The 14,383-nt window shown below is 37.7% G+C and overlaps 1 protein-coding gene across 2 annotated transcripts in view; it reads right to left on the bottom strand.

The window, feature by feature from the left end:
- Nucleotides 1-14,383, bottom strand: part of GPM6A (glycoprotein M6A) — a 128,919-nt gene that overhangs the window by 41,220 nt on the left and 73,316 nt on the right. For both annotated transcript variants that reach the window (XM_009502798.2, XM_064449684.1), the window contains exon 2: nt 1,219-1,411. In XM_009502798.2, the coding sequence (XP_009501093.1) occupies nt 1,219-1,411 (193 nt within the window). The remainder of the gene's footprint in view (nt 1-1,218; nt 1,412-14,383) is intronic.

Genomic DNA, 14,383 nt, shown 5'->3' with positions numbered 1-14,383 from the left:
CCTTGAACGCATATAAGATTTTGGCACCCATAATATGCAACTAGCTTCACAGCTCTGCTATACAGCAATTGAAGAACCATCATTTGTTCCTTCTGAACCTGGTGCCTACTAGTTTCCTCTGATACCTCAAACTTCTTGTACTGGGAGAGAAAGACAGTCTAACCTTGCACACCTTATTCATAACACTGAGAATTCACAGACCTCTAGCCCAACAGTTCTTAATCACCCTCTTTCTAGATTGAAGAGTCCTACTATACTCAATTTTCAACCATATAGCCCCTGTTCTATAACTTCAGTCATCCTTTTTTGCTTCTTTGGGGCACCAATATTGTACATACTATTAACAATATGGATAAAAGATGGATTTATAAAATGGCATAAGTAAATTCTCTGTTTCTCTGTGATTTTCCTAGTAGTTCTTGGTACTTGGTTTGCTTTTTGACCACTGCTAAGCACTGAGCTGCCATTATCATGGAACTGTCTGTCATAAAAGATCAATGTTTTGATGGAGGATCAAGTCACTTCACTTCTCAAAAAAACATTCATGAAAGAAAAGGCTTGCAAATTTGAGGCTAGGTTTCTTCAACTCTAGATGAAGTTGACCATCAGCAGCCAGATAAGAATTTGGAATTCAAATATATAAGAAAATCCTGTTGTAAAGAGACAATAAGATTAGAAAATATATCATTTAATTTCAGGTTACAGTAAACTACTTTGTTAAATGTAATTAATTTACCAAAGGGAAGGAGATACTCAACAAAACAAAGGCCTTCCAGAAATAGATTTTCAGGAGTAGCAAAGCATGGAACCTTCAAAACAGAAGAATTCTAGGAAAACTAGAGGCAAGAGGGTTTTGACTTTCAGGTGTCAGGGTTCTGCACAACTCTTCAGGTTGGTTTTTTGGGTTTGTTTTTCCTTTTTTTTACACGTTTCAGCAAAGAAATTATCACAGGATAAAAAGGACAAAAGCAAGCATGTAGGAACAGATTCATCAACATTATATGAAGTACTGTTGAGTAATAAATTAAATTCTAAATTGGGATACTAAATAGTATTACAAATTGCTTGTAAACAGTAAAAATATTGGCTCTGTGAAAAACTCAATGTGCTGAGCTTATCCAAATCATTCTTTCTATGGTTTTCATTACAAATTTATACGTCCTGTGGAATTTTTCAGCAGTTTTAAAAGGAAACAATTAAAAGAAACTAGTAACTTACATGGTAAAGACATCAATAACATCTCCTGCAGCTCTTGTCATCTCAAAGTAGGTTTGCAGAATGTTGACAGTTCCTGAAAGTGCTTCATGTCCACAACCACAGAACAGCGCAACTCCAGCATACAGCAGGATGGTAGCAATCAAAGATGCATAGGGAATACCTCCCAGGCATTTGATGCAACACTCGAAGCACCCTGCAAGAAAAGAAAGATGTGTGTTAATATATTATATCAAGAAAGCAAAATGAAAGCTTTTAGTCTTGAGAAACACTTCTGAAAACTGAAGACTGCAGGCCAAAGAGAGATTAGGTCAAGTTTAACTACCTGTCATGTCAGAAAAATCTGTGAAAGGACACAGGTTAATTCAACTTCTCAGTTTTCTCAGTTGCTATTTGACCTATTAAATGCAGACATGCCAGCTGATTAAAATGAAACATTAAACAGTTAATTCCTTATACAGTTTCATGTTTTTATTCAGAGAAGGTTACAATGTCAATCCAAGGTTATACCTATATTCACAATTCCTGTTGCTCACCTATCAGATTACTTAGGGCGATCCTCAATAACAGAAAAAAAAAAAAAAAAAACCACAGAAAGAGGATATCCAGTTCAATTCCTTCCATCACCATAGGTTTATACCATTTTTTATCTGTACAGTGCTGACAACACTGCCTGCAACACCAATTCTTTGTGCATCACTCAAATACCTAACAAGGATAAGCAAAGATATCCACTAAAAATGCACAGAATTAGAAACAGTTACAGAAGCTGAATTTTCTCTCAAGATATTTTACCCTGTGCAGTGTTTCTTAAGTGAGAGCAATTGCTCTTGAGTTATACAAGACCAATCTTTTGTCCAGCCATCAGAGTGTCTAAACTGATGCCCAGTTCCACAACAAACCCTTTCCCCAGCAAGGGTGCTCAAGTTTCTGGCACTACCTTGCCTAGTTTGTCAAGTAGTTTTATGAATGTAACATCTCTGACTCTCCCAGATCTTACCACTCCCACAATGACTTTTACATCCTGTAGAGCCCTGCCTATTACTTTCTGGAAGGACAGAAAAGGCAGGAACCACTGGCTGAGGGAAAGCAAATATACATTGACTCAGTAGCCAAAAGTTTTTTCTCCTAAGCGTTACCCATTTATGCCAGAAAGGATTTGGATAGAAAGCAAGGTGAGGCCTATAAAATTTAAATGCTTATACAGGTAATAACCAATTAAAAATTCCTTATAAGATATTCAACAGATGTAGGTCTATATATTTTAACATGTTCAAAAGCTTTAGGCTATGCTAAGTCATTGGAATACCAGAGGTACACTAAAAGAAAAAAAATATAGAACAAAAAAACCCGTTCTTTAAAGAAAGTATGCATACTTTGCTCAAAGTAAATGTAGCCTCTACATGTAATTTTGTATTTTGTCCTGTAAGTTAGTAAGTTCTAATTTCCTTTAGCCTGGATAATCAAAGTAGCAATTTCCTCTGTCTGTTCAAGCATCCATTGTGTGCTTTTAATGAATGAGCCCATCAGCGATGGTGGTAGTGCCTCGTGGATAACATACTTAAGAATGGGGAAAAGTTGCTGTACAACAGTAATTGCTGACAATGTGAGAGAAACAGCCCTGCAGACACCAAGGTCAGTGAAGAAGGAGGGGGAGGAGGTGCTCCAGGCACCGGAGCAAAGACTCCCCTGCAGCCCCTGGAGAAGACCCTGGTGAGGCAGGCTGTCCCCCTGCAGCCCAGGGAGGCTAACAGTGCAGCAGGTATCCATCCACCTGCAGCCCATGGAGGACCCCACACCAGAGAGGGTGGATGTGCCTGAAGGAGGCTGTGACCCTGTGGGAATCTCACACTAGAGCAAGCTCCTGGCAGGACCTGTGGCCCCGTGGAGAGAGGAGCCCAGGCTGGAGCAGTTCGTGAAGAACTGCAGCCTGTGGGAAGGACCCACGTTGGAGAAGTCCATGGAGAAGTGGAGAATTATTTTCAAATAATCAGATATTCTCAAGGCCTTGCTCATTTATTCAGCTCTACTACCTTTCTCAATACTTGCTTCATTAATAAATAGATTTTTCAGTGTTGTCAAATCAACTCAAAACTAAAGAAAATCACTGAGTCTGGGCTAAGATTTTAAAATGGGTATCACACATCATTCATACACCACAGAGGGTAATGTGCTGTAGGTAACATTTGTTCCAATTCTTTTCTTTCAACTGTTCAGAATGTGAAAAAAAGCTGTTTAATAACAGAACAATAGAAATGCTATTTTAACTTGCACAATGATATTGAACCACTGGTACAGAATGTGACTCAGCTGTGCAATGTGTGTACACGTCTGTGAGACAGGCAGTCATTCAGAAATCTGAACACCATCTTCACAAGGCAGCTAAAACATACAGACACAAAAATAATTACTAGGAAAGATGAAGATTGTATGCTCCTTTGATGTTTGTTTTCATCTGCAAATACAAGTTTCAGTACTTTTCAAACCATTCACTCTGCACAATAAGCCTGCACAACAACCTTGTGCAATATAATTCAGAATTTACTGTTCTCCTTTTCATAGAATCATAGGATGTCGTGAGTTGGAAGGGACCCACAAGGATCATCAAGTCCAACTCCTGTCCCTGCAAAGGACAACCCCAAAATTCACACCATGTCTCTGAGGGTGTTGTCCAAGCGCTTCTTAAATATCGTCAGGCTTAGTGCCATGACTGCCTCCCTGGGGAGCCTGTTCCAGTGCTCCACCGCCCTCTGGGTGAAGAACCTTTTCCTAAAATACAACCTAACCCTCCCCTGGCACATCTTCCTGCCATTCCCTTGGGTCCTGTCATCGGTCACCAGAGAGAAGAGATCAGTGCCTGCCCCTCCTTCTCCCCTTGTGAGGAAGCTGCAGACCGCGGTGAGGTCTGCCCTCAGTCTCCTCTTCTCCAGGCTGAATAAACCAAGTGACTTTAGCTGCTTCTCATACGGTTTCTCCTCTAAACCCTTCACCAACTTTGTGGCCCTCCTCTGGACACTCTCTAGTAGCTTTATATCCTTAATGCACTGTGGTGCCCAAAACTGCTCGAAGTGAGGCTGCACCAGCGCAGTGCAGAGCGGGACAATCCCCTCCTCAACCTGCTGCAATGCAGTACTTGATGGCCCCAGGACTTGGTTGGCCCTCTTGGCTGCCAGGGCACACTGGTGGCTCATGTTCAACTTACTGTCAGCCAGAACCCCCAGGTCCCTCTCTGCAGAGCTGCTCTCCAGCCTCTCATTCCCCAGTATGTCTGTACATCCAGGGCTGCCGTGCTCCAGGTGCAAAATCCGGCACTTGCCCTTGTTAAACTTCATATGGTTGGTGATTGCCCAGATCTCTGGTCTGTCCAGGTCCCTCTGCAGGGCCTCTCTGCGCTTGAGAGTATCAACAGCTCCTCCCAGTTTTGTGTCATCAGCAAACTTTAGTATTCCTTCAAGTCCTGCATCCAAGTCATTTATGAAGACATTAAAGAGTACTGGCCCCAAGATTGATCCCTGCAGAACCCCGCTAGTCACTGGCCACCAGCCTGATGTAACCCCATTTACTATGACCCTTTGAGCCTGACCCATCAGCCAATTGCTCACCCACTGTATTATGTGTTTATCCAGCTGTGTGCTGGACATGTTGTCCAGGAGGATACTGTGAGAGACAGTATCAAAAGCTTTACTGAAATCCAAAAAGATCACATTGACTGGCTTTCTTTGGTCAACTAGGTTGGTGACTTTGTCATAGAAGGAAATCAAATTTGTTAGGCAGGGCTTTCCCCTCATGAACCCATGCTAGTTGGGACCAATGACTGCATTGTCTTTCAGGTTTTTTTCAGTAACACCCAGAATAATCTCCATAATTATCCAGGCACAGAAGTGAGACTGATGGGCCTGTAGTTACCAGGGTCATCCCTGTTGCCGCTTGAAGACAGGGACAACTTTTACCAGCTTCCAGTCAACTGGAACCTCTCCAGATTCCCAAGAGCATTGAAAAATCATTGAGAGAGGTCATTGACATCAGCTAGCTCTTTAAGTACCCTTGGATGATTCCTATTAGGCCCCATCAACTTACAGGGATCTAGCTGGAGCAGCAAGTCCTGTGCAAGTTCAGGGTTTATTAGGAGTTTATCATTCCCACAGTCATGGTTCTCTAGTCCAGGGCTCTGAGGTTATTTCTGGCCTGCCTTTTGCCATTAATGTATTTTAAGAAGCTCTTCTTATTGTCCTTCACAGTACTGGCCAGCTTCAACTCTAAGTGAGCTTTGACCACACTTATTTCCTCCCTGTAGTCGCAAACAGCATCCCTATAGTCCTCCCATGTCAACTGACCTTTCTTCCACTGGCCATACACTTCCTTTTTCCTCCTTATTTCTAGAAGAATATCCCTGGTCTGTTAAGCCAGCCTTTTGCTTCGCCTACTTTACTTCCTACATTTTGAGATTGCTTGCTGCTGTGCTTTTAGGTTGTGGTACATAAAAAGCCACCAGCACTGATAGACCCCAGCACCTTCAAAAGCTTTTCCTCAGGGAACCTTGCTAAGCAGTTCCCTGAGCAACCTGAAGTCTGCTCTCCTCATGTCCACAGTTGAGGTCTTACTGGCAGCTTTCCTCCTGTCACCATAGATTTTGAACTTGACTGTTTCATGGTCACTGTGGTCAAGGTGGTCCCTGATCTCCACTTCACCCACAAGGCCCTCTCTGTTAATAAGCAACAAGTCAAGGAAGGCACCCTGATCTGACATCCTGGTTGGTTCCCTTAGCACCTGCACCAAGAAGTTGTCATCCAGATGGTTTAGGAACCTTCTGGACCTGTTTGTCCCAACCATGTGGTATTCCCAGTTGACATTTTGCTTATGTTTACCAATATTTTCCCTCAGGTAAAAATCTAGATCTGCTGGGACCATGTATTTTTCATAATCCATAGGAAGCAATCCAAAACACAGCTTCTTTAGAGCTTTCAACAAGAAGAACTGTATTGTTCTTTTTTTAAAATATTATTATAAATCATTCCACAGAGAAAATGTAATTTTGAAATACATAGAAGAAGAAAAGATAAGGAATTTTACTTTACAGGGATAAAATAAAACTCAAAATACTGGCTATATTCAGCTATCAAAATAGTGCACATTAACATTACTCTACATACTTTCCAGTCAGCAAAGATCTTGTAGACAACTATGTCTGCTCCTCTTAGTACAATTATTATTGTCAATATCAGAAATACTCCTGATGCAGGTATATAAGCTTCTGCTTTAAAAGGTTTGTAAAGTGTTCCTTATAAAGTCAAATCTGTGCACACATCTTCTAGTTTATGCTGCTTTGTGGGTCCAAGTCTTCTAACATTTCCAAGCGCACCAGTCAAACATAAATTGACCTTGCCTGTTTATACAATCTCTTCTCTACATTAAGAAGGCAAAAGATTTAGATCTTGAACAGAAGCAGAAATTGTCCTTTTGATTTACATGCTAATTATGCACACAAATTGCACGGCCACAATAATTTCTTTCTTTGTGAGTTAGTGATATGTGCAGTCTTTCTCCTCAGTGCAGATCAGGACATATAACTGACAAATAAAACATAAAATCCATTTCTGCCCAGTGCATTTAAAATAAATTAAAAATTAATAATAATAATAAAAAGACATTCAGGGCCTACATCATAGAATCATAGATTCATTAAGGTTGGAAAATACCTCTAGGATTATCAAGTCCAACCAGCAGCCCAACACCCACAGGCCTCCTAAATCATGTCCCCAAGTGCCAGGTCTACATGTTTTTTGAACACCTCCAGGGATGGTGACTCCACCACCTCTCTGGGCAGCCTCTTCCAATGCCTGACCACTCTTTCAGTGAAGAAATTTTTCCTAATATCCAATCTAAACCTCCCCTTATGCAGCTTGGGGCCATTTCCTCTTGTGCTATCTCTAGTAACTTAGGAGAAGAGACCAACACCCACCTTACTACAACCTCTTTTCAGGTAGTTGTAGAGAGCGATAAGGTCTACCCTCAGCATTCTCTTCTCCACACTCAACAACCCCAGTTCCTTCAACCTTTCCTCATAAGACTTGCTCTCCAGACCCTTCACCAGCCTTGTTGCCCTTCTCTGGACACATCTTTTGTCACATATGTCTGTGAAAGTGATGTTTATACTAATGACATCAGAACAAGACTCAGAATGCAGTTATACTACTGTGTTTTAAATAAGCTGTTAAGATTCTACCCCAGATTTCTATGGAAAAATTAACATGGAGAAAATAAATTTAAAAAAAAAATCAAAACATAAAGAATACAGAAGGATTTTCTGGTTTTGCCTTTTTCCTCCTTTACAATGCATTTTCAGCTAGAAGATCTAGGATGACTAATCACAGGTAACTACATCTCCCACGTGAACAAGCACCTCTGAAGATCATATAACAATTTCGTGACATTTTTTCTTAACTTATTTTTCCTAAAGATTTTTCTATCTAATATTAGGAGACAGGACAGCAGAGCCCAAGTAAAATGCAAGAGAACTACTTAAACTTGAAATGGAAAACAAAATAAGCAAATCTTCTGTGCCTTCCATGCCTGGCTAGGCATGCATTTTTTCATATCTAAATTTGTACCACTTTTCACACAGCTTTCATGGCCAATCAGTTCAGATTTGGTTCTGAATTTTCTTAAGCTAGCCTCAACCTCATGAAGTCAAGCTACTGTTAAGTAAAATTTTAATTGATAAATACATCCATCAAAACACATAGTACTAAACAAAACCAACACAACTTACTCAGATCTAGTAGCAAAAAAACCCCTCCGAACTATGCAACTTGTGACATGACTGCCTGATCTGAAACTGTTCTCCAAGGCATCACAGTAGAGCAACAGGCAGAAGCAATCCAGCTCCCTTGATATTGTCGCAAGTGCAGAAGACAGACAAGACATTTGAGATGTAGTTTAACAAAGGTGCAAACAAGTGGAAGCAACATTTGGGAATTAATCAGCAAACATCATCCTTGTACTGTAATCCAGAAAACCTGTGCAAGTGCTGCATACACATCCCACATGATTGTCGTCTGGGTCCCAGGGTCATTTATGGGACACATTCCCACTCTGCTCCCACCCTCTACCATTATACAAGATTTACTGGAATTTAGAAGAAAACTTTATCACCTTGCTATATTAAACACTAACAACTAAAGTACCTTTCCTAGTCTCATTCAGATTATTTCTTCTTTAAATTAGCTTTCTAAGAGACTGTTACTATTACAGAATTACGTACAAAGCAACAAAAATTACTTTTACCACAGAATTAATTCTGAGATCCTGCCTGCTAAGATTACAGTGAAAAAAAAAAAAAAACCACCCCACAGTATTTTGATTAAACTGTTACAAGCAACATGATATGCAGAAGAGTAAGAATAATGCCACAGAAAATCTCAAAAGGGTTTTCAGGAAAAAAGCCAACTAACTGCAAGAAAAATCAAAACAAATATGCAGGTATCCTCTTACACATTAAATTCTGTATCATTACTGGATCTATTTTGACTTGTTATCTTAGTGTGACTGTGTAGCTCATCAGAAATCACCTAAGACCAAAAATCAAAATATTATTTTTTAGGCCTTTACAGTCATTCTGCTGTTAACAATTGCATCTGTTACTGCCCTCAACATGGGACTAAGGCTAAGAGAAATTGTAAAAAGATTTTTGCTTATTTAGATGCAGAATTTCTCAAACTAAATTGAAATACCTGAGATTATGCATGTTCACAATTACTGTAATATGTTTGCTAGTAAGAACCCCACTGACACATGTGACAACTTTAAGCAGAGATTATACAGTCTGGTTATGCTGGATCTTCAAGGCAGTTCCAACAAACCCATCACTTCATTAGATAGCTGCCTTTGTATTATCTTGCATTAAAAAAAATCCCAGAAACCACCGTAGTGTACTGTTTAGGATAACTTTGTTACCCCGGGGAAGGAACAACACCTTAGCAATCTGAAACCAGAAGCCACTCTGTAAGGTCTCAGGCTTCAAAATTCTCCCTCTGTAGAAATATAACTTCACCCAACTCATCCAATAACAAAAAAGGAACAAAAGATTCACCTTGGCAACACCTTTCCCAACTGACTGTGCTCTTATTCTCTAATTTATAGAAGGCTCCAGTCATCAAAAGAATACAACTTAAGTTATTTGAATGATATTGGGATTATCTCACCATGGACATGGAAAGTTCCCACATAGATAAGCTCCACACAGAGGCCAAGAATAATAATGATAGTATTACAGCATAAAAATCCTCAATTTTCAATCATATTTACTACTACATTTTGTCTTCAGGCTACATACAGAACTTCCAGCAATACAACAAAATTCTAAAACACTTAAAATGTGTTTAAAATAAAAAGAGGAAAATAACAACTACATAAGTACAATAAAGTGGTCTGAAAATGGAGCCTTGAGAGACTGCACAAACTGAAGGTGTATGTGAGGAGTCCTCTAGTGACAAAGGATGCACAATTTTATTGCCGTCTTTAAGAGCTGATGTTTTCTTATGCAGCTAAATGCTGAAAAAGTTGTAACTGAAGTAGTAAAGGTGAAATATTTGGTTCTTAAGCATAATTTGAATTCCAGAAAATATTTGGAAATTTGTCTTCAGTCATTAACGCAAAAGGAGGAGTGTGGTCAAAAGGTAACTATCTTAGTTCAGCTCAGTTCCATTTAGTATTTTTTTCTTACTAGGCTCACAGAATAATCAACTGCTTATTTGCTTGACCCAATATCAATATAAAATTGTTCTGCACTTGTACTAGGAAAGTACAGACTTACAGATACATTGTTGTAAAAAACCTTTTTATAAATCAAGTCAATACTTTGAGAAATTGTAGTTACAAATTTTAGAATTATAAGACCAACTTAGGTCAGTGGTCCAATGTCAATTCAAATGACTTCCTGGAATGCAAGTTTTTTCTTTTAAGTCTGCAAAATGTCCTTGTACCAGCACTAATATTTGTTAAAATAGAAAATTGCACAGTAGAACATTTTTTTTTTTTCAATGGGAAAACTACTACGACCATCAAAGACCTGTTCTACAAATTTATTTATGAATAACTTCTCTATTCTTAGTGCATGAACAAATTGTAAAATTCTTTCTGTTCATGATTATTTTCATTTGAAGTACGGGGATCTGTAGATTATAGGGCATTTTAATAAAATATAGTACAAAACAAAATCCTTCCCTCCCTTACTTATATTGATACTCTCTTGTTCTGAGTAACAGATAACAATAACAATTAAACCTGAACATGGGCAACAGAATTTGTAATTTTTGTACACTGTGTACAATTACCTACAATTTCACCCAGAACTGTCTCTTGTTTTCATTAAGCACTCAAAACTCCAGTTCAAGTTGTAATGTTTAAAAAACTGCATTTACTAGAGAAAAAAAACTTAATTCAGCAAGACCGTGATAGTCCATCATGGTACCTTATATATCAGAAATATAATTTAGATTTACATTTTCATCATATGCCTTGAACACATTTGTTCAGTTATTCAAGGTAATTAAATCTCAAATGGATTGCTTAAATGGGTTCCAAATAATTCACTGTTTTAATGCACTGTGGTAGTAATATGAAATATGCTGCTTAGTCAAAGAGAAGAAATATTATTTCAAGAAGCCTACAATAGAATAACAGTGAGCTATTAAAACAACTATATTTAGCAAATCCACCTGGCAGGGAGATCTATAATTTCTATGTTAACATCAGCTGGTATAAAAAACTTTCAAAGCCAAATTAAAGATGTATTTTATATCTGAGCTAAATTATATTAAAAATCAGTTTTCAACTAAATTTAAAGACATATCTAACATAAATAAATATGGGTTAATTCTCATCAAAGCATGTTAAACAGCAACTTAAACAGCAGGCAAGAGGTCCTCTCTTTCTCCTAGATTAGGAGTCACATATATGTACTTATTGCACAGATAACAAACATGCTTCCATTTTCTTCCATCCTTTTTAACTGCACTGAAATCTAAAAAAAACCACCATCCAAAACACATCTGCGTATGGATAAGAAATAAATAATAAATAATAATCATAACAAGAAAAATATATATACACACACACTTTTATTATAATGTCCGTCATGGAATGGAATGAGATTAAAATTTATTTATTGAATATATCTACAAAAGTATATCTGAATTAACAAGCACAACCAATAATTTCATCCCATCTTTCATTTGTCATACTTCAGCAATAATCAATGGTAGGAGTACAAAAATTCATATTCTGTCATACTGGACTGTACTCTTTTATCAGTGATCAAATAGCTTCTTGCCTTCCTCTGTTGCACCAAAGTAATCTGCCAAAGTATTTGTTGAACTTGGATAACTTTCTAATGAATGATGAGAATTGCTAAACACTGTACATTAACAAAAAAGAACTGTGGAGCAATCCACCTGGTTACTTCTTTTTGGCAGAATGCAGATCTAACGCAGATCTAAGCTATTGTGACAGCAGAGAATCTGTGGCTTTGCAGCAAAGTCTCATCATGAGTCATGATCAAAGGTCTACATTTCACTTAGTGAAGGTCCAGGCTTTGGCAGAGGCTGCAGAACATCCCAAAGAGCTGCTCTGCATCTCTTTCCTACTCTGTAACTCTCGACAACACAAGGAAGCTGTCTTGGATTGACTGGAACTACTTTTTTGAAGGAAAAAGCCTCATTTTATTTGCCAATCAGACAGGAAACTAGCCTTTCTTTTCATCACTTTAGTTTTTTTTCTTCTTTGTCATTGATGGACAGGTAAATAATCATTCTGCATGTTGTACGCTTCCTTTAATGTATCAGTGTCACCCTTCCCAACCTTGTCAATTGCAACTCTAACAAAGAACTAATTTAAGCAAAAGCTCCTGGCTGCACATCTCACTGCTTGTCAAAGAAATTGGCTCAGTTACTATTCAGGTGCCTACACAAGGCTCCATTTAGGAAGGTACTGAGCATGTGCTTGACTAGAAACATGTGGCTTGTCTCATGAACTTCAAATCAAATTAACACTGTACTTCAGTAAAATATGCAGAATATGAGGCAGGCAGCCAGAACTAGGTGATATCACACCATAATTATTTCCAAATAGTACAGCCTCACCTTATACTGGAATTAATTGTTTTCTTGGGTAAACTTCTATGAAAGCATTTAAATATTGAAATTCCACTAACAGAGGAAACAGTAGTAGTTTAGGAATGTTTTTAGGCTGATATCTTCCCCACCACCACCTTATGTGTCAAGTCCGTTATGGAACACTTCCCATTTCATTGCCCTTTTATCCCTGATAGCCACCATCTTTGCCATTGTTCCTTAACCCTGCTTATATTGTTTGACAGCTGTATTGTAGAAGTAGCTGCAAAACCTAATACGAATCAGACCTTAGCTGGCTGTGCTACATAAGGAACAATTGTAAAAGTGGATGCAATCTGGCTTGGACTTTTCTTACCAAATTTTAGACACAACACCTTCACTGTTTCACATTTACGTAAACGACTTTACATATGTGATATTTATAAATGCCCATGGTGGTTTTGTTTATCCATGTGTAGGTGGGTAATGCTTCTGGTGAAAGAGCAACTGATTATTAATTGAAAACACTGGAAGCGGGATCTATACATGCTTGAGAAGATTCTCTCTTTTTTACAGGTATTTTTATATTTTGCTGTGTAAACTAATGCAACTTTTCCAGACAAAGTATTAATTAAAATATTTTATGTATATACATGCAAAAACTTACACATTCACACCTTTGAAAGAAAGTACAAATACAAATGAAGACTCATATTTTGTGGGACATTGACAACTATGACAGTGTACAGAAAACTGTGATGAGATTAGCTGTTATATACTCTTCAATACATTAGGTTTATTGCAGTTTAAGGAGACAAATCTTAATCTAACAGTTAATAAGTATTAAAGTTACTGACAAAGAGCAGTCACTGCTTGAAATACAAATTAGTCAGGCACAACACAGTCAATCTCAGTAATCTTAAAAAACTTGCTGGTTGATTTAACACAGACATTTGTCAGCTTCAAAATCACTTAAAGCTAAAGGAACAGGAATGAAACAAACTAGCTGCACAAATGTGATAAAATAAAGAAGAATTTGGTCAATTAATTCAAATGGTTTGCCCATTACTTGTACTTTACATATCGTGTAAGTAAGATTTGTACATTAAAATTAATAATCCATTGTTATTAATAAATAGGTTATAATCATGCTATATGTATCAGTAATGCATAGATGATGATTGAAACTATTATAGATGTTTATAATTATGTTTTTGATCTACTGGAAACAGCAACAATTTGCAAGAACACGAATTCTATGCAACATTAGTTGCAATATTATAAAGTGAATGATAATGCCATGGATCATAAAACTAGAAAATAAGTATCCTTTTCATCCCTCTCACCTGGAGTTTATAGAATGAACCCCTCAATCATCCTCCTCAACCTTGAACAAAGCTATTTATCCCAAATGGACAACTGCTATGAAGCATGTATTGAAACATAATTCTGCAGTAATTTTTTCTCATTCACAAATAGGCTGTTACCCTGGCCTTTAAGCCACACCTTTTTTCTTTTTTTAGTGCATTATCCAAATCTTGCAAACTCAGAGACCATTCCTCCATGAATCTTCTGTGCACTCATCTTTTTAATTGGAATGTTCTAAAAAACCCTTACTTATTTAAACATTATTTATGGTTTTAAACATCCTTATTTGAGAGAAGGTAGCGTCCTTTTTTTTTCAGGTGGTGGAACAAAGGAACAAACAGGTTACTTGCCAAGTGACTTTTCAGTTTGGTACTCGAAATAACATTAATATGATTTCTCAGAATACTTACATTTCTATAGCTCTTTATGTAATCAAAATGTACTTTATTGTTGTCATTTCCAGTTTTGTCTACTTAACACTCAGAAAAAAAAAATACAATTAGAGGTAAGCTGTGAATACTTTGACCTTGGGAAATTTTCCAGCAGCCATGTAGGACATAGTTGCAAGAAGTATATGAATAAAATACCAAATATTCAGCTGCCTTAAATGATCTCTTTTGCCTTACAAATCTTTCCATCACTGAAGCAGATAGGGTGTGTAGGTTGTACAGCTGTTAGCTGACAGCAGTGGA

Source organism: Phalacrocorax carbo, chromosome 4 (genome assembly GCF_963921805.1).
Source record: "Phalacrocorax carbo chromosome 4, bPhaCar2.1, whole genome shotgun sequence".
NCBI lineage: Eukaryota > Metazoa > Chordata > Aves > Suliformes > Phalacrocoracidae > Phalacrocorax > Phalacrocorax carbo.
This window is presented reverse-complemented; position numbering and strand designations above follow the sequence as displayed.